The sequence below is a fragment of the Panulirus ornatus genome, chromosome 41, assembly GCF_036320965.1.
Source record: "Panulirus ornatus isolate Po-2019 chromosome 41, ASM3632096v1, whole genome shotgun sequence".
NCBI classification, from domain to species: domain Eukaryota; kingdom Metazoa; phylum Arthropoda; class Malacostraca; order Decapoda; family Palinuridae; genus Panulirus; species Panulirus ornatus.
Window position 1 is genome coordinate 21,536,084 of NC_092264.1, and position 18,205 is coordinate 21,554,288.

General features: G+C 41.2%; 1 protein-coding gene across 2 annotated transcripts in view; it reads right to left on the reverse strand.

The window, feature by feature from the left end:
• The window catches only part of BckdhA (Branched chain keto acid dehydrogenase E1 subunit alpha), an 89,870-nt gene that overhangs the window by 38,147 nt on the left and 33,518 nt on the right, over nucleotides 1-18,205 (reverse strand). For both annotated transcript variants that reach the window (XM_071686189.1, XM_071686190.1), the window contains exons 4-6: nucleotides 16,347-16,550; nucleotides 4,391-4,562; nucleotides 2,168-2,262 (exon numbers count right to left, since the gene is read on the reverse strand). In XM_071686189.1, the coding sequence (XP_071542290.1) occupies nucleotides 2,168-2,262; nucleotides 4,391-4,562; nucleotides 16,347-16,550 (471 nt within the window). The remainder of the gene's footprint in view (nucleotides 1-2,167; nucleotides 2,263-4,390; nucleotides 4,563-16,346; nucleotides 16,551-18,205) is intronic.

The following is an 18,205-nucleotide window of genomic DNA, read 5'->3' on the forward strand; positions in this document are numbered from 1 at the left end:
TGGCTGCTTGTAAGCCCCCACCACTAGTTAGACCACACAATACTTAGCAAGCAACTGCATAATGTGATTACAGTGTGGCCATTGGCGACTCAAGGGTGGGCTGTTTTGATGACTATTTCCTTTCCTACACCTTGAAGCTTTGGAACTCTCTACCCTCTCATGTATTTTCCAATAACCATGACCTGGCACTGTTTAAAAGACAGGTTTTTCACTTCCTCCAAAATTTTTACATACTTTTCTTTTCTCTCCTTTCTCCCTTTCATTAATCTCTATATTTCAATTAAGTCCCAACCTTCACTTGGACTTTTATCCGTGGCTGGAGCCTCCAACATTAAAAAAAAGTATAAAAGTAAATAGCCTGAAAGAAAGATGGAGAAGCTAATCAGTAATCCATTCATTGAAACTGGAAATACCTCTGGGGTAAGCATTGAAGTTTTTCAAAAGAGAATTTGATGGAAAATTTTTTAAAGAACCAAATCAATTAAGAACTAATGATTACAAAAGAAGTGTAACAGCAGAAAGCAGGGCAATAACACAAGCAAGACATACAGTGAGCAATATTTGCTGGCCTTTCCTCAGGTAAAATTTCCTCACAGGATATTCAAGGTAGAGAGATACCCTGGAGAGTATGTCTCTGCTTTCCTTTTGGTAATTTTGTATAGCAATACAGGAAGATCCTTTGACTAATGATAAAATCATTCTTTATGGTGACATCTTTTAGAATATCTGATGGTTATCAACTCTTTACTTAGTCTACACAAAACTGAATATCACTACTAAGAGTCCTGCCTGACACCTTGGGGTAAGCCAGAGTCCTACACTTATGATGTACACTGCTCACACATCTAAATGTCCTAAAATCTCTGTGATGACGACAGAATGTAAGCATCTGGGAATTATCGGGGTAAGTTTGGTGATATGGAAAGAGAGATATGGGAGAAAGCAGTACATGGTAGAAGAACCAATGGGTCTCTTAATTGAATGATGAAGGGTAGGTGTGTAAGTATGGAGGTGAAGAGAGGATTAAGGGAGAGCACAGTCCTCCCAACCCTGACCTATGCAGCTGAAACATGGACATAGGATGAGTTACAGAGGCCAAGGATCCAGGTTGTGGATATGAGTTATCTGAGAGGACCATGTGGTATGACTAGACAGAATGAAGGAAGTAGTAAGAGGGTGTAAGAGAGATTTGACATGGCAAGGAAAACAGTGGGAATGAATTGTGGGGCAGTAGGGTAAATGAACCGTAATAGTACTATGAGGTAGCTTATGCATGTGAAGAGAATGCACAACAGGGAGCTTACAATGAAAGTGTAGAATGGTCTGATTAAAGGGACTAGTGTGAGATGAAGACCACCTGTGATATGGGAGAAAGCAGTACATGGTAGAAGAACCAATGGGTCTCTTAATTGAATGATGAAGGGTAGGTGTGTAAGTATGGAGGTGAAGAGATGATTAAGGGAGAGCACAGTCCTCCCAACCCTGACCTATGCAGCTGAAACATGGACATAGGATGAGTTACAGAGGCCAAGGATCCAGGTTGTGGATATGAGTTATCTGAGAGGACCATGTGGTATGACTAGACAGAATGAAGGAAGTAGTAAGAGGGTGTATGAGAGATTTGACATGGCAAGGAAAACAGTGGGAATGAATTGTGGGGCAGTAGGGTAAATGAACCGTAATAGTACTATGAGGTAGCTTATGCATGTGAAGAGAATGCACAACAGGGAGCTTACAAGGAAAGTGTAGAATGGTCTGATTAAAGGGACTAGTGTGAGATGAAGACCACCTGTGATACGGGTCAATTGGGTGGAAGAGTACTGCAGGAAGAGAAATGGGTAAGAATGTGTGGAATGATGAATGCAAGGAAGGCATGTAAAGACAGGGATAAGTGGAAACTCGTTTGCTGTGATCATCCCTTTGATGGGAGGTCCTGGAGGGAATAGGGGTCAAAGATACAGATGAATAGATAGATAGCTAGATAGTCAAGAGATATAGATAGACAGACAGAGATAGATAAATTGATAGATGGTGATGAGAGAGAAAAAATTACAAGAAAAACTCAGTGGTTATGATTTACTAATGCATCCCATTTCACATACAATATTTTCCGAAAAACCACTATTCTCTCACTTATCCCAAATATCTGCTTGTAAGCTGTACTCACTTAAGGTGGCAGGGCATGTCATCATACACATCTGTGAACATTTCTCTCCAACTGGGCTTCTGACGGCGCTCAGCTCTAGCAAAGGACTGCATCACCTGTGGATGTAGCCAGTATGACTGTGATAAAATCATTTGTAATGGCATTAATGAAAACCCTGGGAAGAGAAAGAAAATTCTACCCAAGCAGGAAAAACCCAGGAAAAAAGGAAGAAAATTCTACCCAAGAAGTAAAAACCCAGGGAAAGGGAAGAAAATTCAATCCAAGTAGTAATTCTATAAAATTTGTCATTTATATTTGTTGTTTTCTGCATTCTGCATTAGTGAGGTAGTGCCATGATAGCATGGAGAAAAGGCCTCATTCGTTCACAAATGTTCTCTAGTTGTCACGTGTAATGCACAAAAATCATAGCTCCTTATCCAATAACAGGCCTCACAAACCTTTCTCAGGTTTTCTCCATACCTATTTGTGTATTTTCATTAACACAGGACCTATTTCTATTTGTTATGTCATTTTGGTTCTGCTTGCATGTAAAGGAAGTGTATTGTTGCTGACGGGGGTTTGTGTGTGTATTTGCTTTATGCCTTTTCAAATCTTGAGTTCATTCTCATTTTTTTGTTTCTTGTTTTTAAGTTTTGTTTTTCTTTTTGATGTAACAAAATGCCACTTTTAGTTATCACAATCTTGTGAGGGAGTGTAGGGTTTAGTGTGTGGCATGACACTTGGGCAGTCAACACCCGGCAGTATAAGAACGCTCTTCGGGCAGTTGGAGGCAGGAGTCAGACTGATAGAGGTGATGCCACCACTCTCCTCTGAAAGGGTGCTTCTTTATAATACAATGAGGACAGCCTACCTGCTTTCACTGCACCTCGTACAATCACTTGATGCCATTTTGAATTGTAAGGATTGAAAAATTATTTAACATATAATGTCACAATTCTGAAATAACAGAAATACACTGTATACAACCTGACTGCACGATAGCTCAAGGCAGACTGAGACCTAAACAAAAAAGGCTACCCCTTGCTACCAAAAATGAATGTGATATGAAATGCACATGGTGTCGTGTTTGACTTTTTTTTATTTTTCTATTTCTTAAATTATCATTAATTGATTTTTTACTTTGTCGCTGTCTTAATTGATTTTTTACTTTGTCGCTGTCTCTCACGTTAGTGAGGTAGCACAAGGAAACAAATGAAAGAATGGCCCAACCCACCCACATACACATGTATATACATACACATCCACACACGCAAATATACATACCTATACATCTCAACGTATACATATATATACACACAGACATATACATTGGGCCATTCTTTCGTCTGTTTCCTTGTGCTACCTCGCTAATGCAGGAGACAGCGACAAAGTATATTAAAAATATATAGGTCTAAGATAGGGCTGTGTGATGTCACCATGGCTGTTTAATCTGCTTATGTATTGGGTGGTGAGAGAGGTGAACACAAGGGTCTTGGACAGAGGAGCAGGTATGCCGTCTGTTGGAGGTGGAGGGGCCTGAGAGGTGAATCAGTTGTTATATGCTGATGACATGGCTTTAATGGAAGATTCAGGTCAGAAACTGCAGAAGTACGTGTCTGAATTTGGGTAAGTGTGTGGAAGGAAAAAGTTGCAAATAAATATGAATAAAAGCAAGGTTATTAGGTTTCGCAGTGAAGAGAAACAGGATACATGAAGCGTAAGTGTGATCTGAGAGAACTTGGAGGAAGTTGAGTGTTTCTGATATCTGGTTGTAGATATGGCAGCAAATGAATACATGAGCTGAGATAAAAAGGGTGGGTGGGGTGGTGGTGGTGGTGGTGGTGGTGGTGGGCGGGTTGGGTTGGGTTGGGGTGGGGTGCATACCAACCACCTCCTACAGTAGGAGATTATGTAATGATCTGAATCATCTGGGTAAAGAGCAATGGGAGTTTATGAAATAAGCCCATGGGAGTTTGGATGGTTGGATAGAAAGCTAAAGAATGTCAATATATTATGTAAGAGTTGGTAGAAACACCATCAAGATCTGAAGAATGAACACAATGAAAGATGCTTTACTGAAAGAAAACTGTGACCAGCAACAAAACAATGTCAAAAGGCCTCAAAGTATCCATTTTCTCAAATAAAATCAAGAAAAAACACTTATAAACATAATGAAATTAATCATCATGTACATATATAGGATGAAATACAAAAAAAAAGACTTCCAACAAAAGTCTGTCTCACCTGGCGCTTACATTCATCTTTCCACTGTTTTTCCTTAACCTCATCCCACCATCCTTGAGAAACCATATAGGCTCGTAGTCGGGCAATAGGATGCTGTGTTGAGTCCCAATGTCGCACCTCATCTACTGAGCGGTATGCTGAACTGTCATCTGATGTGCTGTGGTGGCCAATTCTAAAAGAAAAACAGAATACTTCTGCAGTATATACATTACACGAAATAACATATGCACAGTCAATGCATCCAGAAATCTAACAGTCTTCATGCTAAACCTATCATATATACATATTATTTAATTTTATTTCTTTTTTTATCATATTTTGTCACTGTCTCACACGTTAGCGAGGTAGCACAAGGAAACAGACAAAAGAATGGCCCAACTCACCCACATACACATGTATATACATACACGTCAACACACGCACATTTATATTTATCTATTTTGCTTTGTTGCTGTCTCCCGCATTAGTGAGGTAGCGCAAGGAAACAGACGAAAGAATGGCCCAACCCACCCACATACACATGTACATACATACACGTCCAAACACGCAAATATACATACCTATACATCTCAACGTACACATATATATACACACACAGACATATACATATATACACATGTACATAATTCATACTGTCTGCCTTTATTTATTCCCATTGCCACCTCGCCACACATGGAATACCAACCCCCTACCCCCTCATGTGTGCGAGGTAGCGCTAGGAAAAGACAACAAAGGCCCCATTCGTTCACACACAGCTCTAGCTGTCATGTAATAATGCACCGAAACCACAGCTCCCTTTCCACATCCAGGTCCCACAGAACTTCCCATGGGGATAGGGGAGAAAGAATACTTCCCACACATTCCTCACGTGTTGTAGAAGGCGACTAAAGGGGACGGGAGCAGGGGGGCCAGAAACCCTCCCCTCCTTGTATTTTGACTTTCTAAAAGGGGAAACACGCACATATACATACCAATACATTTCAACGTATAAATACACAGACATATACATATATACACATGTACATAATTCATACTTGCTGCCTCTATTCATTCCCGTCACCACCCCACCACACATGAAATGACAAACCCTTCCCCCCGCATGTGCACAAGGTAGTGCTAAGAAAAGACAATAAAGGCCACATTCGTTCACACTAAGTCTCTAGTTGTCGTGTATAATGCACTGAAACCACAGCTCCCTTTCCACATCCACGCCCCACAAAACTTTCCATGGTTTACCCCAGACACTTCACATGCCTTAGTTCAATCCACTGACAGCACATCACACCAATTCACTTTATTCCTTGCACGCCTTTCACCCTCCAGCATGTTCAGGCCCCAATCGCTCAAAATCTTTTTCATTCCATCCTTCCACCTCCAATTTGGTCTCCCACCTCTCCTCATCTGTGTATGTATATGTATGTATACGGTGAAATGTATAGGTACGTATATGTGCGTGTGTGGGCATTTATGTACATACATGTGTATGTGGGTGGGTTGGGCCATTCTTTCGTCTGTTTCCTTGCGCTACCTTGCTAATGTGGGAGACAGCGACAAAGTATAATAATAATATAAACAACTAAAGTTTTAGGCACTATTGGTGAATGGTCCATTTAAACATTATATAATGGGAAAAGCAACAATAACTTGGAAAATGGAATTGAAAGTTTACTGACTTCAAGAGTGTATATGAACCAGAACGATTACTTAGCGAAAATCATAAAGGTAATGCCAGCATAGTGCAGGAAGTGGGGGGGGGGGGATGCCCTTCAAACACAGGGATTTTAAGTATAAAGAAACCATTCGGGAACACACCTGGATTCACATGGGAAGAGAGAGTCAAGAAGATAAAAATTCTCAGATGCATATAAGAAAATCTCCTGCATCGATACGTCAATGAGCTTACTACAGAAGTTGATGTACCATCCCCATTGGATCTATACATTTGAGACCATGAAAACCATACTAATCAGTGACTGTAATACTTGAATCTGACTAAGTAATTAATGAGTACATAAAAAGTAGATCAGAAAGGAAACCAATCTCAAAAAGAATATATATAACTGTGCTTACTATACATGGTTAAAGAATTTCTGAGGAAACATAAACTAAGAAATGGAATTCTAATACTATAATAAACAACACTGTTAAAAAAGCTTCTGAGATTCTATAATATGGGGGTTAATACATGAACAGGCAGAGAGTTAAGAGAAAGGGTCAGAAAAAGAGAAAGACAGTTTATTGAAGGTTGTTAAAAAGCTAAAGAATGTGGGGATATACGGTGGAGAGGACAGAGGAACCTGAACAGCCAGCCACCACTTGACAGGTATAAAAAAGCAAGAAATGAGCACAGAAAGATAGGGAAGGGGGAGCAAGGCAGTGTTTTTGAAAAAGAAAAAAAAAATGTGGACAAGGCAAGTGAAAATCTAATTTGTTCCATAGATCCATCAAAAGTAAACCGACTGCTAAAAAAGCAGTAAAGCAATATGTGGACTTTGAAGGAAGAGCTGTTGAAGATGAGAAATTGTGTGAGCAACAGAATGATAAGTTCCAAAATATACTAACAATGGGGAAAATATAACCCAAACAAATCTAAGGGGTTGAAGGGAAGGCAAGGGAAAGTACTGAAACTCAGAGAAAAGACGTTAATTAAGGTACTAAAGGATCTTGATCAATATAATGCAATTGGTTAAGACAAAGTCTCTCTCACTATGAATTCAAAAAGAGTGTGGAATTCCTTGACAAGACAACTAAAATATTAAAAAGTTCTTAAGGGGTGAATTCAGTACAACAGGAGTGGAGCCAGCAAATGTCATGCCTGTTCTTCAAGATGGACCTCAGATACCTGCACTAAATAATGGACCACTATCCCTGATGAGTGTGGTTTGTACAATGCTGACATTCATCATCAGAAATCAAAGGGAAAATTATTACTTGCAAAGGAAAAGCTAGCTATGAGACAGGTAACGTAGTTTCAGAGAAAAGATGTCTTACATAACAAATCTTTTACATTTTCTTTGGAAGAAGGAATTCTGTTCTAATTAAGAGATAGACTGGTAAATTTTGAGTTCTTTGACTGCTACAGGGCATCTGACAGCATCCCACAAAAGAGGGTAGCTCTGAAGAAGCTAGATTTTTAGGCACAAAGAATCTCCAGTGATGGAGAGAAAATGATCAGAGTGGAAAGGAATATGGGATACAAGCCAGGGAAGGCTCTTTCAAGAAGGTTAAAGTTGCTAGTAATATGCTGATTATCTTGATCTTATGACAGCTGTTATTCTTGATCTATGTAAATAACTTACCAAAAAGACTGAATTTCTATCTATCTATATCTCAGATGCCTGTTCCCACCTGGAATTTCCTCAATGGGGTGCCCATGACAACAGTCTCTCCATAGACAGTAAACTGAAGTGCCACTTCTTTGTCTTTTGTGCCTCACCCTTAACAATCCACTAGCAGATGGCAATTCTAGCACAGTGTTTTCAGAAACTCCTATCTAATATTCCCACCAACTACTATTACCTTATGTGTCTGCCTAATGTTCCTTCCTAATGTTCCACCCTACTACTTTTACATTACGCTCCCAGCTAATGTTCCTAACTGCCACTTCTACCTAATACTCCTGTCTTATGTTCCTACCTACTAATCATATCTATTGCTCCTTCCATTTTGCCAAAAGGCAGGGCGAGTGCATAGGACTCACTGAAGAAAAATTTAGAAGCTAGGAAGAATGAGTTGTGTTGTCAAAGTGTTATGTGTGACAAGAGAGACTGTATATTTCTTAACAGAATGCCAGCAGTTCATGTGTGGGTGTAGCAAAAAGAAATGACAGCTACCTGGGTCAAAGAACTGCAGTTTGACAACCACTGAAGTGTAGGTTCACTCTGCAGCAGTCCCTAACCCTCCTGATACCCAGACTGGTAGTATCAATAATATACCTCCCTGGTATGTGGCTGTCTACCATCTACTCTCTATACCTTCTGTATCATGTAGGCAAAAGAATTTTGTGGTCCTCCATTTGTGTTTTGCATATGAATAAGAGTTTTTGGGTTATTTCTTATTCTACTGATGGCTTTTTCTTCTCTTCTGTCCCATATGACATCTAAAGTTTATGGTCAAGTCGAACAATTCAATTGATAGGTTTTCTTTCCTTTGCTGAGTGAGTTATGGCTTCTTTAGTAGTCTGCAATTCTTTTGTCTCTATCAAAGTGCTTGTGTTTTTCCTTCTAACCTACACCTGAGCTTTCTTCTCACTGGTATATGCTTGTTGCATGTTTGGAGTACCAAAGTGTTCATGTCATTTACACGTTATTCCTCTGTTTTGGTATTCAACAGGGTTTCCCAGTGTGTCACAGACATCTTGCAGATCACAGTTTCCCAATTCATCTGTTCATTATTAGAGCTGAAATTACTGAAAACACCCCCACTGTTACATGTTTTCTGACTAAGCATTTTAGCATCCAAAATTGTGTTAACATCAATTAGGTTGTGATCAGAGCATATTGTGTTTGAGATAGTAATGTCATTTAATCATTTTTTTTTTTATTATTATACTTTGTCGCTGTCTCCCGTGTTTGCGAGGTAGCGCAAGGAAACAGACGAAAGAAATGGCCCAACCCCTCCCCCCATACACACGTATATACACACGTCCACACACGCAAATATACATACCTACACAGCTTTCCATGGTTTACCCCAGACGCTTCACATGCCTTGATTCAATCCACTGACAGCATGTCAACCCCGGTATACCACATCGCTCCAATTCACTCTATTCCTTGCCCTCCTTTCACCCTCCTGCATGTTCAGGCCCCGATCACACAAAATCTCTTTCACTCCATCCTTCCACCTCCAATTTGGTCTCCCTCTTCTCCTCGTTCCCTCCACCTCTGACACATATATCCTCTTGGTCAATCTTTCCTCACTCATTCTCTCCATGTGCCCAAACCACTTCAAAACACCCTCTTCTGCTCTCTCAACCACGCTCTTTTTATTTCCACACATCTCTCTTACCCTTACGTTACTCACTCGATCAAACCACCTCACACCACACATTGTCCTCAAACATCTCATTTCCAGCACATCCATCCTCCTGCGCACAACTCTATCCATAGCCCACGCCTCGCAACCATACAACATTGTTGGAACCACTATTCCTTCAAACATACCCATTTTTGCTTTCCGAGATAATGTTCTCGACTTCCACACATTCTTCAAGGCCCCCAGAATTTTCGCCCCCTCCCCCATCCTATGATCCACTTCCGCTTCCATGGTTCCATCCGCTGCCAGATCCACTCCCAGATATCTAAAACACTTCACTTCCTCCAGTTTTTCTCCATTCAAACTCACCTCCCAATTGACTTGACCCTCAACCCTACTGTACCTAATAACCTTGCTCTTATTCACATTTACTCTTAACTTTCTCCTTCCACACACTTTACCATACTCAGTCACCAGCTTCTGCAGTTTCTCACATGAATCAGCCACCAGCGCTGTATCATCAGCGAACAACAACTGACTCACTTCCCAAGCTCTCTCATCCCCAACAGACTTCATACTTGCCCCTCTTTCCAAAACTCTTGCATTTACCTCCCTAACAACCCCATCCATAAACAAATTAAACAACCATGGAGACATCACACACCCCTGCTGCAAACCTACATTCACTGAGAACCAATCACTTTCCTCTCTTCCTACACGTACACATGCCTTACATCCTCGATAAAAACTTTTCACTGCTTCTAACAACTTTCCTCCCACACCATATATTCTTAATACCTTCCACAGAGCATCTCTATCAACTCTATCATATGCCTTCTCCAGATCCATAAATGCTACATACAAATCCATTTGCTTTTCTAAGTATTTCTCACATACATTCTTCAAAGCAAACACCTGATCCACACATCCTCTACCACTTCTGAAACCACACTGCTCTTCCCCAATCTGATGCTCTGTACATGCCTTCACCCTCTCAATCAATACCCTCCCATATAATTTACCAGGAATACTCAACAAACTTATACCTCTGTAATTTGAGCACTCACTCTTATCCCCTTTGCCTTTGTACAATGGCACTATGCATGCATTCCGCCAATCCTCAGGCACCTCACCATGAGTCATACATACATTAAATAACCTTACCAACCAGTCAACAATACAGTCACCCCCTTTTTTAATAAATTCCACTGCAATACCATCCAAACCTGCTGCCTTGCCGGCTTTCATCTTCCGCAAAGCTTTCACTACCTCTTCTCTGTTTACCAAATCATTTTCCCTAACCCTCTCACTTTGCACACCACCTCGACCAAAACACCCTATATCTGCCACTCTATCATCAAACACATTCAACAAACCTTCAAAATACTCACTCCATCTCCTTCTCACATCACCACTACTTGTTATCACCTCCCCATTTGCACCCTTCACTGAAGTTCCCATTTGCTCCCTTGTCTTACGCACTTTATTTACCTCCTTCCAGAACATCTTTTTATTCTCCCTAAAATTTAATGAGACTCTCTCACCCCAACTCTCATTTGCCCTTTTTTTCACCTCTTGCACCTTTCTCTTGACCTCCTGTCTCTTTCTTTTATACATCTCCCACTCAATTGCATTTTTTCCCTGCAAAAATCGTCCAAACGCCTCTCTCTTCTCTTTCATTAATACTCTTACTTCTTCATCCCACCACTCACTACCCTTTCTAATCAACCCACCTCCCACTCTTCTCATGCCACAAGCATCTTTTGCACAATCCATCACTGATTCCCTAAATACATCCCATTCCTCCCCCACTCCCCTTACTTCCATTGTTCTCACCTTTTTCCATTCTGTACTCAGTCTCTCCTGGTACTTCCTCACACAGGTCTCCTTCCCAAGCTCACTTACTCTCACCACCCTCTTCACCCCAACATTCACTCTTCTTTTCTGAAAACCCATACAAATCTTCACCTTAGCCTCCACAAGATAATGATCAGACATCCCTCCAGTTGCACCTCTCAGCACATTAACATCCAAAAGTCTCTCTTTCGCACGCCTGTCAATTAACACGTAATCCAATAACGCTCTCTGGCCATCTCTCCTACTTACATACTTATACTTATGTATATCTTGCTTTTTAAACCAAGTATTCCCAATCATCAGTCCTTTTTCAGCACATAAATCTACAAGCTCTTCACCATTTCCATGCTACTACATTTGTGAATCGGGAACCATTGCAACACAAACCTCTCCAGGTGGTAGAGTTTCCCGCAGTGTATCGAGACAGACTTCCCCAGAACTTTTTTTAAAGGGGAAGTAAATGTTTATAGTTGTGTTACTGGAGTGATAGTTTTCATACATGGTGTTTTGACAAGAAAATAGTGAAATTGGAGAAAAATGTAGCTTAGACATTGAAGCTTATTGATACAGTGGTTAAATTGATGAGAACTGCTATTGACGTTTGTGTAAATAAATTATACATTTCCTTTTTCCATAGCCAGAGGTTGAACCATTATGTGACATTCATTTTTTCATTCATTTCAAGCTAGAAGTTTCAGTTTTCTAAATTGTTTCTTACATTTTTCATATGTATATATATATGTATGTGTTTTATTTATATATTTTATTATACTTTGTTGCTGTCTCCCGCGTTTGCGAGGTAGCGCAAGGAGACAGACGAAAGAAATGGCCCAACCCCCCCCCCATACACATGTATATACATACGTCCACACACTCAAATATACATACCTACACAGCTTTCCATGGTTTACCCCAGACGCTTCACATGCCCTGATTCAATCCACTGACAGCACGTCAACTCCGGTATACCACATCGCTCCAATTCACTCTATTCCTTGCCCTCCTTTCACCCTCCTGCATGTTCAGGCCCCGATCACACAAAATCTTTTTCACTCCATCTTTCCACCTCCAATTTGGTCTCCCTCTTCTTCTCGTTCCCTCCACTTCCGACACATATATCCTCTTGGTCAATCTTTCCTCACTCATTCTCTCCATGTGCCCAAACCACTTCAAAACACCTTCTTCTGCTCTCTCAACCACACTCTTTTTATTTCCACTCATCTCTCTTACCCTTACGTTACTCACTCGATCAAACCACCTCACACCACACATTGTCCTCAAACATCTCATTTCCAGCACATCCATCCTCCTGCGCACAACTCTATCCATAGCCCACGCCTCGCAACCATACAACATTGTTGGAACCACTATTTCTTCAAACATACCCATTTTTGCTTTCCGAGATAATGTTCTCGACTTCCACACATTCTTCAAGGCCCCCAGAATTTTTGCTCCCTCCCCCACCCTATGATCCACTTCCGCTTCCATGGTTCCATCCGCTGCCAGATCCACTCCCAGATATCTAAAACACTTCACTTCCTCCAGTTTTTCTCCATTCAAACTCACCTCCCAATTGACTTGACCCTCAACCCTACTGTACCTAATAACCTTGCTCTTATTCACATTTACTCTTAACTTTCTTCTTCCACACACTTTACCAAACTCAGTCACCAGCTTCTGCAGTTTCTCATATGAATCAGCCACCAGCGCTGTATCATCAGCGAACAACAACTGACTCACTTCCCAAGCTCTCTCATCCCCAACAGACTTCATACTTGCCCCTCTTTCCAAAACTCTTGCATTTACCTCCCTAACAACCCCATCCATAAACAAATTAAACAACCATGGAGACATCACACACCCCTGCTGCAAACCTACATTCACTGAGAACCAATCACTTTCCTCTCTTCCTATGATATGTATGTGTGTGTGTGTGTATATGTGCGTATGTATGTGTATGTGTGTGTATGTGTATATGTATATATATATATGTATATTATCCCTGGGGATAGGGGTGAAAGAATACTTCCTACGTATTCCTCGCGTGTCATAGAAAGCGACTAGAGGGGATGGGAGCAGGGGGGCCAGAAATCCTTGTATTAACTTTCTAAAATGGGAAACAGAAGAAGGAGTCACGCGGGGAGTGCTCATCCTCCTCGAAGGCTCAGAGTGGGGTGCCTAAATGTGTGTGGATGTAACCAAGATGTGATAAAAGGAGAGATAGGTAGTATGTTTGAGGAAAGGAACCTGGATGTTTTGGCTCTGAGTGAAACGAAGCTCAAGGGTAAAGGGGAAGAGTGGTTTGGGAATGTCTGGGGAGTAAAGTCAGGGGTTAGTGAGAGGACAAGAGCAAGGGAAGGAGTAGCAATACTCCTGAAACAGGAGTTGTGGGAGTATGTGATAGAATGTAAGAAAGTAAATTCTCGATTAATATGGGTAAAACTGAAAGTTGATGGAGAGAGGTGGGTGATTATTGGTGCATATGCACCCGGGCACGAGAAGAAAGATCATGAGAGGCAAGTGTTTTGGGAGCAGCTGAATGAGTGTGTTAGTGGTTTTGATGCATGAGACCGGGTTATAGTGATGGGTGATTTGAATGCAAAGGTGAGTAATGTGGCAGTTGAGGGAATAATTGGTATACATGGGGTGTTCAGTGTTGTCATTTAATAGGTCCACATAATTTGTTAAGATTAAGTTCGGAGTGTTATTTCCTTTGGTGGTTTTATCATTTGTTGGCTAAGTAAAACTTTTCATATAGTTCGAAAGACTCATTTTTGCAGCTTTTTGTCAAACAACACATTTTCCAAAAGATGGTAGTGTTATGTAGGTGCCATCATCATTTTCCTTTTGAAAAGCTATTAGTATCTACAGGGGTTTTATTTGCCCAAGTATGGAATACTGTTCACACATCCAGGGTGGCTCACCCTCTACCTCTCTATTTACTACAGTTACATCAAAAACCTTCCATCACATCAATCATTCTGGCATCATCTCTCTTCATGTTTCCATTTCCATATGCTGCAATGTTGCTGCTCTCTCTTTAGTCTATAGGTTTATTTTGGCCATTGTTCTTGTGACCTCTGAATGCACATGTCCCCAACCCTACATTCTTTTTTTTATTTTGAAGGTTCCAGTCACAGACAAAAGTCCACATCAAGGTCAGGCATTAAATTGAAATATAGAGAATTATGAAATGGAAAAAGAAAGGGGAAAGTACTGCCAAATTTTTGAGAAAGTGAAAAACCAATCTTCTGAAATGTGCTAGATCACAGTTATTGGGAAAGACATGAGACAGTAGAGAATTCCAAAGCTTTGATATGTAGGGAAAGAAGCAGGTATCAAAACGGCCCACCCTTGAGTTGCTGATGGACACACAATAATCATGTGATGTAGAAGCTTAACAAGTATTGTGTGGTCTAGCTAGTGGTGGGGGCACAAAAGCAGCCAACTCTCAGAAGCAAAAACCAAAGTAATTCCTATAGAAGAGGGAAAGTGAACCAACATTGCAGTGTAGGGCAAGGGGCTCAAGTCTGGAAGTTAGCCTGGGACAGTTTATCACCCTAAATACTCCATACAATGAAAAATCAATCCTTTGTATAAACAAAGCAACTGTTCAGAAGAGAAGTTTCAACATCTAAGCTGGACATCCAGTTTCTTAGAGGTAGATTTAGCTAATCCTGTAAAGTGGGGTTTCCAAGAAAAAGTGGATGTTACAGTAATATCAAGTATGTTTATCACTGAGTCAAGAGGTGGAATTACAGAACTGTCAAAGGAGAGACAAGAGTTGTGAGGAGTTTTAAATAGAGAGATGGGTAGAAACTGGGTTCTAGAGGCATTAAACTTAACAAGATTTTGGCTACACCACTAAGATATGCTGTCCAAATCTGAGTTTACTGAGGAAGCTGCGTCAAGACGAGATGCAGATCAAGTGAGAGAAGAGGAAGCAGAGTTGAAGGATGTGGATGAATGCAGTGTTGAGTTGTCAGCATATGAGTGCACTGGATTATTTGTGGAGGAGAGAAAGTCATTGAAAAAAAAAGAGAAAAAGAGTAGGGGACCAGACAGAACATTAAGGGACACCACTGTTGATGGAAAAATGGGGGGATGCTGATTCATCAACAGCCCTAGAGACAGACTGGCCAGAGAGGAAGCTAGATATGAAGGAGCAAAATGGGGGAGGGAGGCCAAAAGAGGGGAGCTTAGAGATGAGACCCCAATGCCACACCCTATCAGGAGCCTTAGATGTGTCAAGGGCAACTATACATGATTCCAAAATCTTTCAGGGATGATGACTAGACAATAGTAAGATAGGAAAGAATATCACCAGCAGATCTCGCCTTACGGTGATCAGAGAGAAGACTGTGATTTTTGAGGAGTTTAAGGATATGAGAGTTGAGGAGGGATTCAAAGACTTTGGAAATGGTCGACGTAAAAGCAACTGGATGATAGTTAGACGAGTCAGAACTGTCATCCTTCTTAGGGATGGGATGTATCAATGGATGCTTCCAAGGAGAAGGAAAAGTTTTGGTTTTTAAGAAGAACAGAACAGACAAGCAAGCACAGGTGCAAGTTCAAAGGCACACTCAGTACACAGAGATGGATGACATCAGGACCATAATCCTTGCTTGTGTCAGGAGAAAGAAGCACTTTTTGGACCCAAGGCACATTTATGGCTGCTGCTTCCCACAGTTTGTGTGTGGAGCCCAGTCACTTGAGGACTGGCTGTTATGGTGCCTCCTCTCAAACACTTAAGCTGTGGACCTCCCTTCCTTCTGCCTTTCCCTCTTCATGTGAACTTCCTTCCTTTGTAAGTCAGGTCCAGAAACACCTGCAGAACCCCAATCAATTTCTTTCTCTCTCCTACTTTTTTCAACCCAAGATGGCCCTAATTGAGGTGTGTTCCCCCCCCCCCCAAAAAAAAGGGCTATATTATGACTGGAGAAAAAAAAAGAAAGAGCTCTCAAACAAATGTCTTTTTTCTTCAGACTAAAACTGATACATTTACTATTTCCTGAAGCATCAGAATAAATCAGTAAAAAATATATACAATAGAGACTGTAGGACCACATCACAACATTAGCTCAAGGGTTTCCAAACCAAAATTATCTTCTCAAAAGAATACCTGTAAGTCATAGCCTCTATAAGGACAGGCCGATTCTCTGTAACCGTAATGTGGCGTGCAGCTTTTGTGGCATTGTAAACCGCAAAGACATCGTTGCCATCAACACGAATAGTAGCTATGCCATAGGCTGGTCCTCGAGCAGCTACACCATCTCCACGATACTGCTCAGAGGTGGGAGTTGAAATGGCATATCCATTGTTACGACTGAAAAGGAATTGAATTCTAGTACAAAATTTTCAAATATCAGTGTGCCAGTACAAAAAAATTCACAGGTGTATAACATATTCAAAGTGTTACTTAACACAGTAGGATTCTATCTTACAGCTCAATGTTTATCATATATTCAAGAAAAGTGGTTCATATAATTTTTCACATGAAATACCCATAATAAAAAAAACGATCATAATTATCGTTACACTTAATTGCTGTTTCTGCATCATCGAGGTAGCGCCAGGGCACAGATGAAGAAAATATATACAAAAACGCCGATACACATACAAACACATTATTATCATTATCATTATTATTATTATACTTAATCGCCGTCTCCCACATCAATAAAGTAGCACAAGGAAACAGACAAAGAATGGCCCAACCCACCCACATACACATGTATTTACATAAACACCCATACACACATATTATTATTTTTATCATTTTGCTTTGTAGCCGTCTCCCGCGCCTGCGAGGTAGCGCAAAGAAACAGATGAAAGAAATGGCCCAACTCACACCCACACACATGCACACACACACACACGTCCACACACGCAAACATACACACCCACACATCCCAACGTACACACATATATACACACACAGACACACACATATACACACATGCACACAATTCACATTGTCTGCCCCTACTCACCCCCATCGCCACCCCGCCACACACGGAATAACATCTCCCTCCCCCCTCATGTGTGTGAGGTAGCGCTAGGAAAAGACAACAAAGGCCCCATTCACTCACACTCAGTCTCCAGCTGTCATGCAATAATGCCCGAAACCACAGCTCCCTTTCCACATCCAGGCCCCACACAACTTTCCATGGTTCACTCCAGATGCTTCACATGCCCTGATTCAATCCACTGACAGCACGTCGACCCTGGTATACCACATCGATCCAATTCACTCTATTCCTTGCCCGCCTTTCATCCTCCTGCATGTTCAGGCCCCGATCACTCAAAATCTTTTTCACTCCATCTTTCCACCTCCAATTTGGTCTCCCACTTCTCCTCGTTCCCTCCACCTCCGACACATATATCCTCTTGGTCAATCTTTCCTCACTCATTCTCTCCATGTGCCCAAACCATTTCAAAACACCCTCTTCTGCTCTCTCAACAACGCTCTTTTTATTTCCACACATCTCTCTTACCCTTACATTACTTACTCGATCAAACCACCTCACACCACTTATTGTCCTCAAACATCTCATTTCCAGCACATCCACCCTCCTGCGCACAACTCTATCCATAGCCCACGCCTCGCAACCATACAACATTGTTGGAACCACTATTCCTTCAAACATACCCATTTTTGCTTTCCAAGATAATGTTCTCGACTTCCACACATTCTTCAAGGCTCCCACAATTTTCGCCCCCTCCACCACCCTATGATTTACTTCCGCTTCCATGGTTACATCCGCTGCCAGATCCACTCCCAGATATCTAAAACACTTTACTTCCTCCAGTTTTTCTCCATTCAAACTTACCTCCCAATTGATTTGACCCTCAACCCTACTGTACCTTATAACCTTGCGCTTATTCACATTTACTATGAACTTTCTTCTTTCACACACTTTACCAAACTCAGTCACCAGCTTCTGCAGTTTCTCACATGAATCAGCCACCAGCGCTGTA